The sequence below is a fragment of the Athene noctua genome, chromosome 1 (assembly GCF_965140245.1).
Source record: "Athene noctua chromosome 1, bAthNoc1.hap1.1, whole genome shotgun sequence".
In the NCBI taxonomy this organism is placed as follows: domain Eukaryota; kingdom Metazoa; phylum Chordata; class Aves; order Strigiformes; family Strigidae; genus Athene; species Athene noctua.
Genome location: NC_134037.1, coordinates 105,925,809 through 105,945,274, shown reverse-complemented (window position 1 = coordinate 105,945,274; position 19,466 = coordinate 105,925,809). Strand labels below are relative to the sequence as shown.

General features: G+C 39.4%; 1 protein-coding gene across 9 annotated transcripts in view; it reads left to right on the top strand.

The window, feature by feature from the left end:
• Window positions 1-19,466, top strand: part of ESRRG (estrogen related receptor gamma) — a 408,336-nt gene that overhangs the window by 51,648 nt on the left and 337,222 nt on the right. For 3 of the 9 annotated variants that reach the window (XM_074897229.1, XM_074897227.1, XM_074897219.1), the window contains exon 2: window positions 2,284-2,329. The exons of the other annotated variants lie outside the window; for them this stretch is intronic. Coding sequence is in view for 1 of the 3 variants with exons in the window: in XM_074897219.1 (XP_074753320.1) it covers window positions 2,284-2,329 (46 nt within the window). In the remaining 2 variants the exon portion in view is untranslated. The remainder of the gene's footprint in view (window positions 1-2,283; window positions 2,330-19,466) is intronic. 9 annotated transcript variants of the gene reach the window in all.

The window sequence follows — 19,466 nt, the reverse complement described above, 5'->3', positions numbered from 1 at the left end:
TTGACCCCTTTGCAGAGCACACAGCATATACTCACTGGGGGGCTCTTCCAAAGCGATTGCTCATAAGTAAACAAACAGATAATTAAATAAAGCTTTTGGAGTACAAAGTACAGGTCTGAAGAATTAGTGTTTTCCATCTGTAAATCAGCTGTGCCTTGTAGCTGAATTCTGAATTCCTCTAAGGCAATATGATTTTAACAAGCATTCACTCTCTATGGCAAATAGGCATTTTTTAAAAATTTTACTTTTTAAACAAGTAGGCTAGCCAAAATTATGATGTTACTTACATAGTCCACAGCATAATTTCTTAGCAAGTATGGCTGCAATTAATAAATTGTGTTGTTACCATATTAGGCTGTTGACATCTTTCAAAAGAGCTTCAAACACGGTTTACAAGCTCCAATGTTGTCACGGTCCCAGGTGATCAGAGTTAGAAATACCTGATGTTTTAGAAATTGCTCATGATTCAAATATGACTATAGAGATTAGACTCAAGTGGAATTTAATACCACCTCTCACTTAACTAGAAACTTCTATTTTATTGTGAATTCTATCTGGAGGTGGCACTGAGGTACTGAGGGAAATGTCACTTTCTGGCAGTGTTTTCAGTTTTCCTCTCTTTCTGTTTGCTTGTGTCAGCTCTATGCCCACTTTCTTAAGTGTTAATATGTAGAAATGTTTCCAAAAGGTTAGAGGAGGCTCAAAAGCAAAAGCTGTGCAAGTGTAGGAGGATCCACCTATCCAGCAACACCTTGAAAACATGCAAAAACCTCTGATTTCAGCAGTCTTGACTGACCCTGAAGGTAGTGACGAGCTTTCTCAGGTATATGTGGTAAGAAAGGAAGACCTCTATGGAGTATTTGTAGAGTTAATCTAACTTCCATAAGCTTGACCAGTTCTTTGGTGTGAATTTTTGGGTGGAGTATATTGTGTATGCATGAAGCAATCTGTTCTCGGGATAATCTTCCTGGCTCCTATAGGGAAACAGCATGGAAAAATCTCTTTTGGTGCATTTAAAGGGATATTGTCTTCCCCAGAAAGTGGTAATTAAGATAAATGGAGGAGTAGTGGAAAGAAGGAAAAAAGGTTTCAGAGTTCTGCTTTGGTTCTTCTCACGATAACTCTCACTTCAGGTAAAACTGTTGCTCCTCACAAAGAATCCCATGGTATGATTGAATAATTTGAGCCGCAGCATGCACGGTATACCAGCATGATTTAAGAACTGAATTCATATCCAGGTAGCTGAGCACATGAAGGTATATTGTATGCCACTGTATACTGTAAGAGGGGAAGCTCAGGGAGGCAATATCTGGTTGTGGTTAGAAATCAACCATGGGTGCAAGGTGACTACTTATATATTGCCAAAGTGAGTTAACACAGGTTCCCAACCCATGAAGTCCCAGCATTGAAGTGATGGCTGCATCCCCAGGGCTGGAACACATTGCATATCCCTGAGATGCATATCCTTTGCCTGCTTCTCCCATGATACATAGCTATAAGCCATTTTTTAAAAGCTAATAAATAGGTGTAAAACATGCATTTGCCATAGAAGTAATGAAGGTAAAGAGGACTGTGACTATTACTGTGGCCTATTGCAAATTATCTGTAGTTTAAATTTTTGTGGTTTCTTATTACTGGTGCATATGCTTTATATGAACAGCTGTTTGATATTTCTGAAGTAATCCTGTGCCATAAAAATATGTGGTTTTCCTTAAAGAAACTGTTATGTGCCAGTTGTATCCCAGCCGAAGGGACCTAGAGCAAATGTGTATGAAGTGGAGCTGCTTCAGGATAACCTGCATTGGTTTAGGGGATAGTTAATGATAAATTTGTTTTTGTGACCTGTCTGCCAAGTATTTGTACACTAATTAGGTCCTATTTTGAGGGCAGAGCATGTGAGCTTGTAAGAAACCCCTTGTACAGGATGGGAAGGGCAAGGGGATTTTTGTCCTTAATGATTGCAAAACCCATCTTCTTTATGTAGCATCACCTAAATGTGTGCATTATTTCTAAGTAGCATATAAATCCCTTAGCTCATATGGGGACAGTTCTTAAATTGGCTTACAGGATGAGCTGTAGCCAGCTAAGGTGCTCAAGTGTAGAGCGCTGGGGAAGAAACTGAACTGACTCAAAGCACAGTCATAGTTTTTAACTTTATATAATGTCTTTCACAATATAGTTGAAAATTACCTTTATGACTAGTGGCAGGACTTGTTGTGTAAGTAATCCAGCCGTGGTGCTGGTTGGTATCTTGCTTTTCACTTGAACCTCTCTGCGATGCAGGTCGTGGAGGAGTGAGTGCCTGGTGCAGTCTCTGCCTGGCTCCTTGGTAAGTCATTTGAGTCTATCTTTCTGTACAGTTCCTTTCCAAACTGCTGAGCAAAAATAAGGAAAATTTTCATAGAGTGCTATAAAAGAGAGCTGCTAATCAATTTTTCTTATTATTTTATGCCCTGTGATTTTTACACCACCCCCACCAGCTGGTTAATCATGCAAAAGCTGAACACTTCATTAGCCAGAACATGTTTGCCCATGGGCATTTCTGTAGTAAATTAGTTCTTTCTATTTATACAGGTAAGTCATGGCCAAAAGTCTTTAAGGTGCCAAAGGTAAGGGTTCGAATTAATTCTTTTTCTGAGTTTTCAGGAGAACTAGGTTTAACTTTGTACGCTGTTGATTTGAAATTACTTTTGAATTAAAGACAGTGTGGGTAAAAGGGCATTCTTAGGCTGTTCTGAAATACATTGTGTCTTTATGGATCTCAAATTTGGCCTTTGTAGTACAGCCTGCCTTAAAAAAAACCAAAAACAAAACACATGCATGCACCCACCTGTGTGTGTGTATATATATATATACACACACAGAGTATCTACATCTATATGCAAAGGCACTGCTTATCTGAGTGGCATATGGCATATTGACCAGTGTTTTTCCTTTCTTACTCTGTGCCTTTTAAACTATTAATTGAAAATATGTGGTTTGTAGATGCTTTTTTCCCTCAAATCAAATGGTGCCCTCTGAAAGCCTAGTTTAGCTCGACAATGAATTTAGCTTTCAGGCTTTGGCCATTGCAATATTGTTTGAATGCCACCATTTCCTGCAATCAATGTAATTTTATATCTACTTGGAATAGAAAGTCAAGATGGTGATTGCCTTAATTTAACTCAGTGTTGTATTCATTAAGGAGCTGATCCCGAATTCCTTTCAGATCAAAGTCTGTCTTGATTTCAGTGGAACCTTTCGGTGCACAAGGTGTGCGGTAGCCTTCTAAAATGCTGTCATTGTGACTAGTGAATAAAAACTAAATGTGTTGCTAAATTTAGGCTGTTGCTCATGTCAGCTTCCTTTTCTAAATGACGGTAAGTGCATTCCATAAATAGTATGCCTCTTATGTTGTCATATCTCTTTGGCTTGCTTTGCAGTATTTTACAGGATATTTGCAAATGAATTTTGTGTTCAGTAGGCAGGGGATGAAAATAACACTACTCATTGGGACTCCATTAACCCGCAGCTAATGAGGAACCATTTCAAGGGCTGGATGAGTGTAATTCAGATTAGCCTGTGTGCCAGGCTGCTCTGCTCCCGCTCAGGCTCGCGCCGTGCCATGCTCCCGCTGCGGTCCGGAGGGACGGAGCCCCGTGCGGCACAGCTGGCACTCCGACCACGGACTTTTGTTGGTTAAGTTTTCTGTGCTTCAGTTCCCCTTTTGGAAGGTAGGAGAGAAGAGTGAGCGAGTGTGTGTGTGTGTGTGTGTGTGCGCGCGCATAGATAGGTGACAGTGATCTTGACCTCCATAGTCAAGTGTTTTGAGATGTAATGAAATACTCTACAAACACTATACTTGTGCTCACCGGTTGATAGCATTGTTACTTGTAGAAAAGGGTACTACATGATGACAGTAAAGGTGGTCCAGACTGGCCCTTAATTAATTTTATTTTCAAAATCCATATTAGTGACTGTCATGAGGGCACCTGGGCACTTTACATCAATAAAATAATCAATTTAAAAAATGTGTAGACCAGAACTCTGTGTTCACTAACAAAACTCCTGTTCCCCGTTACGACTAAAGGTCAGTCCAAGGCTGGCCAAGCAAGGAGGACTTGCGTTTCTGCGCCTTGGTGCTTGCCAGATATGGCTCTGGCGGAACACCACTGGCAGCAGCTTCCAGATGCCCACAGTTTCTGCAGAGAACGTCTTGCTGCTGGCTGACAACTTTTTAACCCCCTGCAAGTCTCAAATCAGTTTCAGGATTGATGGAAAAGGTCGAGAAAGACTTGTTCAGAGGCTGGTCCCAATTAAAAATGTGACTTTGCCGGTTGCGAGCAGCCCACTGAAGTGCAGGAAACAGGGACTCAGTGGAGCTGTGCTGCTGGAGTAGAGAGAGAGAGACACCTCCTCCTGAAGTGCAGGGTAGAGGTCTCTTAACTGAAGAAACTTTACTGATGATAGATGTTGCATTATGCAAGCTTAGCAAATTCTCTAGGAATATAATGCTTCCCAGTTTTTTCTTAACATGTGTTAATATTTTATGATACCTGTGCATTAAGGGCCAGTTCCTACAACATTTAAGTGAGTTTGGGCTGCTAAATTGCCTTTATGGACTTTTAAAAAAACATTACCGGTCACTACGGATTACCTAAATTCCCAATCTCGTTTAACATGCTGATGATATCAAATCAGTTTGTTTCTGGTTTTAATGCATTAGGTGAACATATGTAATTAAATTAAATGTTGTTGCAAAGCTGCATTTTATTTATTGGTATTAGTACATTTGGAGCAATAATGCCACTTTAATATGTATCTAATTGTGCAGACACTGAAACTAGCAGCTCCTGGACACCGACGTAATTTTTAAATTGTGAAATGCTTTTTTAAAATGTGAAATATATTTTGATGTCTTGAAATCCAATTGAACTCAAGCTGAGCTTAAAAATCCAAGATCTGATTCAGGAGAATTCAGTCCCATCTGGCCGGTGGGTAGCAGGTGTGCAGTGTGTGTGTATAAGGGAGGGAGGCAATTGCAGGGAGTGGAACATTTCTCTTTTTTCCTGTAAAGCTTTAATTCCAGTTTAATGCGGTGGTCTGAGGGTCTCTGCAGTTTAAGTTCTTGCGTATTTACCAACATCTATTGTTGGTCTCCAATTCTAGACAAAATAATGGTGATGGGGAATGGCAGAAGCAAGTAAGTGTACAGTATTATGGAGAAATACAGTTTCTAATTCTTAAAGTTTTGATTAGTTTCTGGTTACACCCAGGTCTCTTTGTATGGGAGAGTGCGTTTTTACAACTGATACATATGAGATCCCTGAAAACCGAATGAGAAAGGCTTCATTTCAGTGTTCAGTATCAAGGTCTTTTTGAGAGTTGTTGCATGTTCCCGCAGCAACATAGAGAAGGTTTGTTTCATCTATTTTTTTTTTTTTTTAAAGCAAAGAAAAGGTATTATGCAATTTCTCTGTTCAGCAGATAACAGATATGTTCTACATTTTTTTATTACTGTGATTATAATGTAAGAGGGTTTTTTAATCTTTGCAAGTACTTTCACAATCTACTGGGTACTTAAAGCAACTCTACTGGTCCCACTTTATACCTTGTAACCTTCAGAAACCGGTCCCAGCCATTTTCATTTTACTTTTTCTCCTTTCCTTTCTTCATCTTTTGATCAGATACTGCCAGTTACCCTCTGTCTCTACCTGGGAGGGTTTTACTTAAGAGGTTTAAGAACCTGCTCTTCCTTGACTTTTGGCATTAGCTATCAAGTCAGCTCCCTTTTACACTTCTGTCAACTCTCTGTCTTCCAGCTTTTAAACATTTCCTGTTCCTTTTATTTGTCTGCTATATAACTTTGTGCTGGAAAGTATTTTGGCACATGTGGTTTTTATGGGAGCTGGCACGCAAAGCACAACAATTAACAAAATAAGTAAGCTAACAGTCATACTTCTTTTCTAGTTTTTAACTTCACACTACCACAGTAGACAACACTTTGCTACTGTATTTCACAGGGTTTTTTTCATGTGAACTGACTTAATTTCTAATGTAGAGTGAAGCTGGTGCTGTGTTGCCAAGGGAAGTCCATCTGGTTTGACAGACAAAATGATAATCATTTCTCTGGACATCCCTGTTAAGATCTTTCTTTTATTTGTTTGCCTCATGAAGTTAAATGGAAGAGGTCACCCCCTTTGACAGAGCAAATTCTTTTTTCTAGCAATAGGGCTTTGCATGAAAACATTTTTTATTAAGCAAGAAGCAAGTCATCCATACTGCACCGTAGGCTGTTTGAGTGTAACAGTATGTTACAGTCTGCAAAGTTAATGCAGTTAATATTCAACTGAACTTTTGGGGGGTTGCTAATCCCTTAGGCGGGCTTAGCAGAAAGGGCAAACATATTTATAGCACTTTGAATCAGACTGCAGTGAACAAGTAAGAGTATGTGTTATACCATGCAAATGTTATACAATTTCAGGAAAGCTCAGTGCATAATCATCTTTTAATAGTACTTAAGTTGGTGAGATATCTTGTCTGTACGCAACGGAGTTGTTGGTTCAGTGGACAACAGGTCTGTTAAAATGAGACTCTTCTGAAAGATCTTGAGATTCCTGTTCTGGTGATGAATTCTGTAATTTCTGAGCAGATTTATTGCTGTTTAATTAGAAACTGACTGTATTCTTTAAGCGCTGTCATTTGTATTACTCCCTAATAGGATTTCATTGGACTTTGTCACACATCTGACTATGACTGAGTATGTGCAGGGTCATCAATACTCTATTCCATATAGACCACGGTCTCTTATGATCCTTGTAGAAGTAAAAAGATCATTCCTCAGTGATCTTTCCTCTGGAGTGCAAGTGTGACACTAGGTAGAGTTTGATTTGGTTTAGAGCCACAGGTGCTCTGGGTGAAAGAAGCGAGAGTTAAATCACGAATTGCGGGAAGTTCATAGAGTAACTGAAGTGCTCAGACTGAGAGTGTCCAACAAGGAGGGTCATGTTTCTGTAAGACAAAAACTTTCCGTATTTATGTCAAGGACAAAACCTGAATTGAGCATAAGGTTATATGGAAAAGCACATGAAGGCCCTGTAGTGCTACTAACCCATCAGGAGCCAGAGAAAAAGAAATGATCTTGGATTTTCTACAGAATTTGATTGTGAAGCGTTTTTAGTCTAAGAAATAAGAGGTCCATCAACTGGTAGTCAACAAAAGGTCATTCATACATTTTTTTATTATTATTATTATTCTGAGAGAGATTAATACAATTCCTAACAGCTATAGTCTGTATGGTAGATGTTTAAGGTGAACTTCTGGTGGCATATAAACACAGAATACAGGCCTGGAAAAATGGCTATTTTCTTCTGATTAAGATTTTTTATGTATTTTACATTTTGGCTATTTCTTCCATTTTTTAGATATTAAATATTGGAATGAGTGACTACAACATGGAACTTGACCTTAAAGGTGGCTTGGGTGCCTGAATTTATGCATGTACTCAAGTAATTGATTGATTTGCTACCTTACTGGGATGTACTCCCTCTTTCTTTTGCTCTTTGTGAGCCACATTGGCTATTCATAGTCCTTCGGGAAAAAAAGTCCTACAAGATAATTGATGTGTCAAAATTGTTATGAAAAATGGAAATACGTTGCTTAAAATTTTCAAGTCTTTCTATTTATTATATTTTCAGTTAAAAATAAAATGACCGAATACCAAAGTTAAAATTTTGTATTGGAGTTGTTTATATCTGAACTACCAGAAAATAACTTATTATATGTAAAATTTCAAATTCCTGAATATATTAAAATATTAGCTCAAAGGTCAGAAGCCTTTCCCAAGGAAGGAAGGAAATCAAAAAGGAATTTGGGCTAACTGGGTTAAGACACAGTAGGTCTGTAATGGGTGCAAAGGGATGATGTGCCTGACACTGATATGGGTTCCATTGGTTTCTCAGCCTGAATGTCCCCAGCTGATTAGCCAGATCACATAGCCTCTGTCCAAATCCTAAGCAAGATTCAACCTTATGCCTCTACATCTATAACAAGACTCTGTAACATTTGTGTCATTTTATTAAGTAGTAAATACAGAATCCATAGTAAACACCTGACTTCACAGAGTATGCTGGTGAAGGTGTGCTGGATCTTAGCTACGCATCCTGCAGCCATCTTGGATCTTAGAAATAAATGTAACCATCTGCAGTACTGTTGGGAAGACAAAGAGTTAACACTCCGATGATGTTAACTGTGATAAAAGGTATGTGTGTGTGTGTTACTGTGCTGTACTCTATACATTTATGAGCTCTTTTTATAGTAGCATTCCCAGCAGCATTCCCAGGAGCAATCCAGGTCCAATCAGGACTGGTATGCCATTGTGCGAGGTGTTGTTCTAATTCATGTGTAAATGTGGAGTGGTTGCTGCCCTGAGGATATTACAGTGAAATTACAAACAGGATAAAGAATAGTAGGTGATGTGGAGGAGAAGGAGGGCAGCTGCAGCGAGGTGCACTTTTCTCATCAAGGATGTGGTACCAAACGATGTACCTGACACCAAATGCTGGGCTTCATTTATTTGTAAGTCTTCTGTCTTCAAACCAATTAGCCTTATTGTCTTTCATTTGTGTCTTAGTTAAACAAAGATGTAAAAAGTGTGAAATGAATTGCTCCTCAGATCCTTCTAGCCTCCTGTTCTGTCTCTAGCAATGACCAATCCCAGGCGCCTCAAGGAAAATTGTAAGACCCTCACAATGGGTAGATATGGGATAATCTTCTCTCTACATGTTCTCATCCTAATCTTTCATTATTAGGGATTAATTTAAGCTTTGAAGCATGAGGTTTAAAAAACCCATGTTTGTTGTTCCCCCTCTTCTGCTGTTAACCTTGTTTAAAGTATGAAATATCCTCCCAAGCCTGTGATCTGAGAGTTTCTCGACATAATCTTACCCGCTCCTTGGTCTGATGGCCAAATTTGCAGCTTGGGAACTACCGTGATGGTTTTGCTTCCTCTGATGCCAGAAGGCACTGGTAGGTCCTTTTCCACCGGGAGGTGGGTGAAGGCAGAAGCATGTTGAGCAGTTATGGTCTGGGTGTTCCCATGTCGCCGTATGTCAAAGCTGTGGTGCTGCAGCTGGATCTCTCCCCTTTCTTTTAATATCTTAGTGGCTAATTTGCAGTAAAGCACAATAGGAAATAACCATAAATAAATCTGGGAACCTTTGTATTAATTTCTTTTGCTAGCTGTGTACATATGAGCAGCTTGCCATTTGCATATGTGAATCTTGTCATAACAATTTCGGGAAGTGATTTGTTAATAATCAAGTTCTCAGAACAGCTCTAAATCAGTAATTGATGTAGGTCTGGATAAAGCAAGCCTTCCGCCTGCCTATTTTGTGGAGTATTTTTGGCAAGTTTCAAGCTAGCGTGAAAACTAGCCATCAGAATAAAATTTAGGACAGCTGGGATGCTTTGCAGTGAAGACTTTTGGCTCCACAGTTCAAATAATCACAATAGCAGCTCAATTTAGCCTTTGGCTGGATAGGTTTGGCAGGGCACAATGAAAAATAATTATTTCATGGCCTGCTTATTTGTCCCTTAACAAATAAACTCTCTGACCTATGCAGGCTTATGTAAATATGCTGCCGTATGTGGAGTTGTAGAACACTGTCATGTCCCCATTTGGAAATATGTTTTATTTCACCCTCATGTTACAAACTTTTTTTTAGAGCTCTGTTTGGGAAGCAAAGAAAGGGATAGGAGGTATCAGATACTGAAGCCCAGACAGTCAGGCAGAGTCTAAAAAACCGTCTAACAGTCGTCTTTCTGAAAACGCATCCATTAGTATGCAGTGTTTTCACTGCTGTAATAATAAGAGCAATCATGATACGAACAAGTCCGTCTCTTTGCAGCCTTCCCACGCGGGATGGAGAATGACAGCTCCTAAAGCATTTGGATATTTGCCTGAATGTATGCTGCTTAGCTCACCACGGTTCAACTTGCTCTCCATCTTATGGCTTCCTGGATATCCTTCTCAATTGTTTCAGTGACAGCTTAAAATGTGAGACTTGGAGGGGGGAGATAAAAGCTTAGCGAAAGGCTTTTTGTGTGTGTATTTAAGGGGAAGTTTTATTACACTTGATGATGGAGAGACGTGCCACGCTATTTTCTGTTCCTATGATTTTAGTATTTGCACTTTCTGTTGTACTGGCAGAAGCCAATCCATAACATTGTCTTTCTGTTCCCCAGTCTGGAGGGTGAAAAATACACAGAAGAATACAGATTGATGGGTTTGTTTTCTGATGCCACCATTTTGGTTCCGAAACAGTAAAAGAAAGCCTTTTTCCCAGTGATCTGAAGGATCTCTCTAGAACATCTGCTTTTACATGCTCATGCACATATGCACACACACGTGCACGCACACGTGCACAGACTCTCGCTAAGGTGGCTATGATCTGTTTTTAATAGTGGCACTTCTTCTCAAAGTGTCATTTAAAAAAACATCAGCAGTCATGTCATGCATCGGGATGAATTTCTAAATGTAAATGAGATTCTCTCAGTAATTTATTTACATTTGTTTTCAGCACAACAAATGAGACATCACGTAGCTTCATAATTTCCCATGACCGAGTCACCAGCATGAGGTGTGTAATTTACCCTGATTTAAGATGCTTATCTAGAGGTTCTTGCAACAATACCTGGTGGGCTTTTTTTATACTACTTTTTACTGGCTTTTAACCCAGCTACTTCACCTTCTTCTCTGTTTTGCCATCGAAAAAGAATTATAAATGTGTCTGCTTCTTGAGGCCTTTTTTCAGTAGAGCTGAGAGGGATGGATTTGTTGACTTGTTTTGTATATTATTTCCCCTGTCATTTCCTTCTCATTTAATAAAAATCATAGGATGCTTCCAGAACATATCTTGATTTACAATCTGATGATGCAGGAAGGCAGTGCTGTTGTGGACGTTTCTGATGGAAAAATGTTTGTCCAGACATAAAGCATGAATGGGAAACATCCTGCAGTCATTGGTTCTCCCCTTTTTTCAGCTGAAGTACTAAATCTTAGGCCTGGTCTTAGCTCTTCTACTGACTGAGTTTCTGATCTGCCAGTGGATGAAGTGATACTTAGATTGAGAAGAGATGTGAACGCCAGTTTTCAAATAATGTGGACACAGTCATGTACTACAAAGCCCATTTATTTTAAGCCTGTAGTTGGAACATTTAGATGTCTAACTACTTGCTTGAGTATTTCAGGTAGGTAGATGATTAAAGGTGCAATGTACCATGCATACAATTTTGTACCTCTTATCTTTCAGTCTCAGATAAGGTTTGACTAAAAATCAGGGCAATAGCTTTTTCTGTTTTACAGGGCAACAACACAGGAAAACTGACTTTGGTGAAAGTTACTGGTAGTTCAGCAGCAGTACAAAATGCTATGCTGTGTGATTATGCTGTGACAGTAGTTTGGGATGTTATCGTGTAAAAATATGTCTTTATGGAGGTCTGCAGGATTAACCATATGTGGGTGATCTTTCCTCACTAAGAGGAAGCATGACATTTCTTTGTGTTAATCCCCAAAGCAAAATTCAATCGCTTCCTTTAAACTGAACAAGCAGATTCCAAAAAAAGAATAGATTTGGACTGGTTTTTAATGTGCATTGTACATACTAGGACCCAATTGAGATTTAATTTTTGGCCTGCTGGCCATTTCCTTAATGTTGCATGGGTCTAGCACCAAATTATGCTGATGGCCTGTCTATCACCAAATTATTTACAGAACTGCAGTTAAATTATAGAAATCTTCCAGACAAGCAGTGCTCTGGGCAAATTATTTCATCAAAGTTATTTTCCATGGTATACTTAAGCAAAAGCTTACAGGAACAACATGAATCTTTTTTTGGTATGTGATTATGCGTATGTGGTAACAGCCCCCTTTTTAGAAATAGCTAGCTTTCTACCTGGGAAAACAGAAGGAAACCGTGATATGAAAATTAGCGATCTCTATGCTGTCTTCAGTTTGAAGCAAAAGTTTTACCTTATGGAACTGCAGGACCAGGAACAGTAGTAGGATGGCCATTTTTGCACACTGTCAGCTCATTTAAGGTCTTGGGACATTTTTTTTTTCTGTAGACTTCTAACTGTGCACCTCTGTGGACTTGTAAGATCAAGTACTGCATAAGCAGGTCAGCTGGCTTTACCAACTCTCTGTCACATTCAGGCCCAGTGGTCACTGTCCACTTTTACTGGGAAGTACATCTGCATTATCTGAAGACAGTACAGACTTTTACTGTGTTAGCTCCATCTAGCAAGATTTGAGCTACTGTATGATTATGAAATGTACAAAGAGAATATAAATCCTAAAAGCAGCCCTAACTCCCTATTATAATTGGCATCCTTTCAAACTCTGTTCCAGAATTTAGAAATACAGTCAGAGTAGAACATCTATATTTGGGTTTATATGTAATGGTCATACCTACTGGTTCACTTGGAAAAACGTTGGCATAGATCACTATTTAAGGACTCTGGATGCAGTGTTTATGTTTAGCTTGGTGTTTTTTATCACTGCATATTTTTGTAGTATTCCATTCTAACGTGTTTGCACTGTGAGACAAGAATGCCTTCCCAGCCTCTGCACGGTTGTGCGCTTTTTGTTTAATGAATATAGAAATTCAGGTTTTAAACTGACTCCCATGCATAAATTGTACTGGGAAAACAGGTGCTTAAAATCTGTGTTTTCCAGACTTCTCTCCACCCCTATCTTTAGGGTAAAACTCAGCCACGTGTATATGGCAGACTCAAATGGGACCTCTGCACTCAGATGTTGAAAACCTTACACGTGTGAGGAAGGACAGCAGGCTCAGAAATGCGTGAGAGCTAAAGGTCCTCGCAAAATGAGCATCCGATTTAAACCAGTTTCTGTCTGGCGTTGGGCTGTGTTTGTTGTTATGTGAGGACTATGCAGGGCATGGGGGCCAGACCTGGGGAACCCACTCTGCAGCTCAGATGGGTGGACTCAATCCAGGCAATGAGAGGTGGAACTGCAATAGCTGGGATTTTGTTATATTGTTTGAGGATTACTTTTTTTTTTTTGACTGTCATGATATGAATATATGTGAAAGCTGGATCTCCTTTACTCATGATCCTTAGCAGATGCAAGTCTGATAAAGAGCCCCCTTAATTTAGAAATGCTCTTAAAGACAGGAAGATACTTAAAGCTGGCTTTGTCAACAAAATGGAGGAGCTGAGCTCTCGGGGCCCATTGACAGTGGTGCCAAGATGGCCGCTGCTGCACAAATACTGGGAATTAAGTTTCTAAAAAACCTAAGAAGCTCCAAATTGTACATCTCACGAGTTCTTTACCCCCCCCCCCCCCAGTTGTAATCCATATCTCACTTATTGCTAGAGTCAACAGTCTAATGGTAACAAAAAATACAACCTTTCATCATCTATTGATTTTCAGTCTTTAAAAACTGACAATAAGCTATTTTTTGTCCAATTTCTCAATAAATAGGAACATTTATTGGTTTTTCAGTTTTATTGTATTACATTAGAATATATTTTACTGCATGTAGTGGGTAATGTAGCATCAGGAGACATGTTTACGTTCAGCGAGTAACTTTTGAAAGTGCATAGCTCAACTGAGATATGTAAACAAATTTGTAATACTAGTTTAATTTAGATTACAATGCAGAATACTCAGGCTTGAGCTCATTTTTCTATTTATTCCATTATGATCCTCTAACTAATGGAGGAGAATTGCAATAAAAAATAATTACAGTAGAACATCAGTAAAGGTGAACATCTACTTTCTTCCCTGTCTGAGGGAGAGGGAGGAATTTTGTAGTTAAGTAAACATCACAGTATCTGGGTTTATTTTCAAGAAATCTACCACAGACAATTTTACCACAGGTTGGGCAAGTCATAAATTCTCTCTGTGTGATAGTGTGTGTCACATGATGTGTCATGAACATACCTTCTTTCTCAGTGACTGGTTACCTTCTCTCTCCTTTTAAAAAAGGAGACGAACAGAATTATGATTTAGCGGTGGTAGACCTTGGGATGTAGATCCTGAGTTGGCTCACCACCACCACCTGCCTTCACAGTGGAAGATCACCTGATGAGTTTTTCCTTTCCAGAGCCTGTCAGGAGACACCGAAGATCAGCAGTTACCTCTTGCTTACTCTTGTAATGAGGAATGTCAATTTGATATTTTTATCCCTGCTGTAGAAGCAGCTGTTTAAGCATTTTTATTTTTTTTTAATTAAGAAGCAGTTAATTTTCCTTCTGGTGACATTCGGCCCCACAGTCGAAGACAGTAAGATCTCAGTTGCTTCCAATCTACCAACAGAAAACCTGAGGTGGCGGAGCCACTGCTGATGTGGGAATGTACAGAACAGCCTCTGCATTGCCACTGTGCCTCCAGCACTGGCCTTTGCAGACCCAAGTGGTTCTTCTGCTTCGAGGCTATCAAATAGTTATCCTGGTAAGCCTCTCAGATGAAAAATTTCACCTAGATCATGAAACTTTTTCCTGTACGCTATGAACACTGAGACAATTCTGGCTTATGTTTCATAACCATTGTGCAGTAAGCGGAGAGAGAACCTTTTGGGCAAAAGGCTTCATTTTTGGTGAAATGGGTGTGATTCTGCAAGTCACAGGCCTTTTCTCAAAGCTGCTGTGGATCTTGCTGTCATCTCTGCCTCACAGGATCTGATGCACAAGGAGTTAATAGATATCCAGTGACCAAAGCCATTTATATTTCTCTATATACAGAAGTGAAGTGGAGCATGTAAAATTGGAAAGCAGAACCAAACCTGAAATTCTCTAACTTTATGACTAGTGTGTGTGTGTTATTTTCCCATGATCTTTAATTACATTCTGTTCTGGAGGAGAGAGAGGGGGGATGCTAATCTGGTGCACCAACTGGGGGAAAAACAAACTGTTTTACAGCGGGAGTCTAGATGACAGCACACAGCAAATGCAAAATCTGACATTCATATGAAAGTGAGCTAAGCAAGACCAATAGAAGAGAGCCAAAATGACTGCGGCAAGAGAAATACGAGTGGTTTAAGGAAACCATGGTTTCTCTATTTATTGAAATATGACAGCTGACCTTTAAGGTGGTGGGGATACAATGTAGATTTTGTAGAGCAGCACCAAGAGACAGCTGTTATAAAGGGAACGTGTGATTGGATTCAGGTTCATGAGAAGCTAGGTTTAGAAGAGGATTGCCCTTCCCTCTTTGAACAGATAATATAGTGGGGGTATGTCTCATTGCACTGAATGGAAATATGCTATTTTCAGGATTGTTGTTTGCTGTGCTTACTAATGAATTTCCAAGGGGTGTTTGAGACTTGGATATTTACTGTAGAGATGCTTGCAGTCAGTTGGAAGATATGTGACTGAATGTTGAAGCTTACTTCTGTGTACATACAATCCTGCTCTCTGTGGTTCTGCCTCAAGTTGTATATTCAGTATCAACCTGCATTAGTAAATAATTTGTAGGATTTCAGCTGTGACTTAAGGCTTCTCTACAAAGAGCATCCAGTGCAATCTTCTCACGCAGGACAAAATAGCCTTTAAAAAAACTATTCCCACTTCCAGTTAAAATATTAAAGCCAGTGAACTGGGTGGATTCTTTTCCTGGAGTATACCAAAATGATCTCTGCCCTGTTCTTTGGTTCTGATATGTTCTTCATCCCCTTGGCTGACAGCTGGGTTGGAGCACACAGCTGTGCTCTTCTGCACCACAGGGGCTGAATTTCTGCGCAGAGGTAAATGTCTTTGCTAAACAGCTTGACTTAGCGGCACTATACGCTTACTATTTATTGGCGTGAAGGATGAGCGGACTATTTAAAAACAGAATTCCCAGGGTGTTCTAGGGGTGTGTTTGAAAGGCAACGGAGAGTCTGACCTAAAGGTATCCTGTGTAAATAAAGGTTTAGACACAGGTCTTACCTTGTCTCTCCACTCTTTTTTTTTTTTTTTTTCCTCCCTTCACGTTCATTAGCCTACTATTTAAATGTCAGTGGCAAGTTTTGTCTTGGTGGATAGCATGTTCCAAAGGACCTAAGTTCTTCTCTGGGAGGAGGATCAGGAAAACTATGATGTATGCCAGTTTAACACTTTTGAGTGGCATGTGAGGGCATCTCTCCTGCTCCCCAGTGGTGCTAACCCATGAACTGAGTAATCATGGAGCCAACAGGGCAGTATGTCTTATACCTCTGCACCAGCTGTGACTGGTGTGCATCCCTGGGGTGATATCGAGGATGAAATGAACTCTTGTGTGCTCAGATGTGTCGATTATGAGCAGATCATCACTCAACACCCATGTTGTTATCACATTCTGGGCAGTTTACCTCTACCCTCAGGAATAGATATAACAGCGAGTTTTAATCGGATTCCAATTTTAAATCTAACTTCTATGTGAACCCTTAGAAAAAAAAAAGTTAAATCGTGCTTTGAAAAAGCAAGTAAGTGAAAGGGAATGAGAGGGTGTAGAATAATCAGATGCTTTTTTTTTTTTTTTTTTTTTCCCTCTTTTTTCTCTTTGGTAGACGCTAGGAAGGAAAAGGAACACATTATGGATTCTCTTCTCTTGCTTATTGTTTTTTGATCCAGCCCATTACACACACTGGTCCCAACGCCTTCAATCATTTCCTATCATCTCTGTTCCTCAGAAGCCAGACTTTACTCCCACACCTTTTAGCACTGAACTGACTGGGGCATTCACCCAGGTTAGCCTCTACATTTCCTACTTCTTATCACTCTTAGCTGGAGAAAGCACACCGCATTCGTGAATCTAAGGCCAACATCACACTTAAGCCATACAAAGGCCACTTGAGATCATTTACATTTTTCATTAGCCTCTGAAGGTACAGTGGCTTTCCTACCTGTTTTTGAACTCCTTTGGAAAGCTGTCATTTTTGGATCACTAGTCTACCTACCAGTGGCCTATAATTGTCATGCAAAACATTGCACAAACATAACTAATTGCACAATTAAGATTGCTTTCTCCCCATCATCCCAGTCATCATACTCCTCATTCACACCTATAGTCAGCATCTGGCATTAACAAAGGCTGTATTTGTCGCATTAATACATTCCTTTTGTAGTGAAAATGCCTTTTGTATATCCCTTTGTTACTTAAGAGTCCTGCCAGCATTTTCAGTAAGCCTAAAAACAGTGTTTAGAAAGCCTTGTAGTGGACATCCCTTTTTCAAATGTTTAATGAGAGTGTAAAGCAGTGATATTCCAGGATACAAACACAACTCTCAGAGCTCTGAAGAAGGACCTGATACAGCTCAGCAAAGGATCCCCCATTTCTTAACAACACTGAAGTAATACCGGTTTTGCTACTTTTTAAAATCTGAGGCAAATAATGCAGGATAGCTTTTCTTCACAGTGCACATTTCAAGGTCATCAGTCCTGTTAGCCTGACATAAGACACATAATCAGTTCATTCTGATAGTCCACACCAAACCCAAGTAGACGAAATTTATGTTGAAAAGTGCAGCAGGTAGCAGGGAGAAGTCCAAGAATGTCTGTGAAGCAAAACATGAGAAACTGCCTGGTACCCTTACTGCCAGTGCTAGGCAGAAGGTTTTGTGCTTTAAGTATTGAGGGTGTGTTTGCCACTCATGTAAAGACAGGATGGGAGCGTCTTGGATTGGAAGCCTAAGGAGGTCTGCAGCATCATAATTCTTGGGAAAATGAAATGATGTAAGTTTCTACTTCTGGAATCTTTCCCCACAACTCTAAATTTAAAGAAATAAAACACAAACAGAAAATTGATTTTTGAATGACACTGAATTATTGTCATTAGAGGATATGTAGCTTTGTGTCAAGGAAAAAAAAAACCCTGGGTGTACTATGTGCTACTTTCTGAAGCATTACTTAATGTACTAGTCATTGCTGGGAACACGGAGTCCTTTTAATGCTAGTCAGGTAATATGTCATTCTTTCTGTAGAAACTCTGTGCAGCAGAGACATGAGTTATATTCTGATGTAGTTATCAGAAGATCATGTGGTAGCACTAATGTGAGTCACTACAGTGGAGTTTGCCCCGTTTGAAATTTTTACATAATTAAATATAAGTGAGTCATTGTCCAAATTCTGCCAAAGTGCAGATGTCTTTAATTTAACATATGCAATTCAGCTTTCATATGCCTTCCACAGGATGAGCATCTCTTCATTTGTACACAACCCTGGGTTAACACTGGTCTGAGAGCAGTTTCCTTTCGCCATTCAGTGTGCAATGCTCCTGTTGAAATCCCTGGCAGCTTCAGTAAAAATAGCTGGAACACCCAGACCTTAAACAGACCTCTCTGCTTCATTTTATGTTCTGCTGGTAATTCTTTAAATACACATAGTTAGATCAAAACAAGCATATTTTTGTTTCTGTAATAATGAAGGATATGGCCTACATATCCCGGTGAAATACGTTCAGTTGCCTTTTTTGACATCTGTCTCTGTCCCAAGGCAAAGACCAGAGAGAGGATTAGAAAGGTAAGGCAAGTTTCTTTAAGGGAAAGCAAGCTGGATATGCTTACATAAATATTGGACTTTTTAAAATGATAAACTTCAAGATGGTGGATGGCTTAGTACTCAGGGGTAGTTAAACCAGATCATTTTACCTGAGATTAAAACCACCCTCCATGCAGTTAGCTACATCATCGATGTTTCTGAAGATTTCACGAATCATTTGGTTTCTGAGATCTGAAGATGATGATGTGCCATCTCTGAGTCATTTGGCTAAAGAGGCGGCAGCTTTTCTTTCTCTCTCTTTCTCTCTTTCTGTCTTTCTTTCTCTCTTTCTCTCTCTTTCTCTCATGTTTTACTTCCTTTCCTCCTTTTTCTCAGCTGCAAATCTAATTGTTCTCCATCTAATGCTGAAATGTACAAAAATGTGATTATCACATTCAGGAGTAGCTTGTAGTTTTGCTGTCACGGAGGAAAGAATAGGCATATATGGAAATGTTGGAAAAATGTCCGATTAATTCATGGGAGATAGTGAAAATTACTAAAGTTTCTCTGCTAATTTCTGAGTCACTGAGTAATGATATTTTTTTCTTATTTGTCAATGTCTCCTTTTATTAGGGATATTAAATAGTGTTTACTACTGTAAATTCTTTCCCAGGAAGGGAAGAGTTGGATTTAAATCCATTTTGGTTTCACCCACAAGTTGGTCTGGAGGATGTACCAAATGTTTGATGAACTTGTGCTGATTTTCAGATTCATTGACAGTCCTATGGTCAGGCAAGTTTTGTATTCATTACTTATTTACTTCAGATATTTAGCAGAAAATGTAATGGGGATGACTAGTTCATTTCTTTGGGAGTTTTGTCCTCTCTCTACAAGCTCTATACTTGTAATAATATTAGTAATGTATGTAGGATCCTGTTCTTGTATGGTAACCTTTGAGTCTTACGCCTGCAGTTTTCCTTCTGGAACGTAAAATGGTGTGCAAGCTTTATTTGGAGCTCAGAATA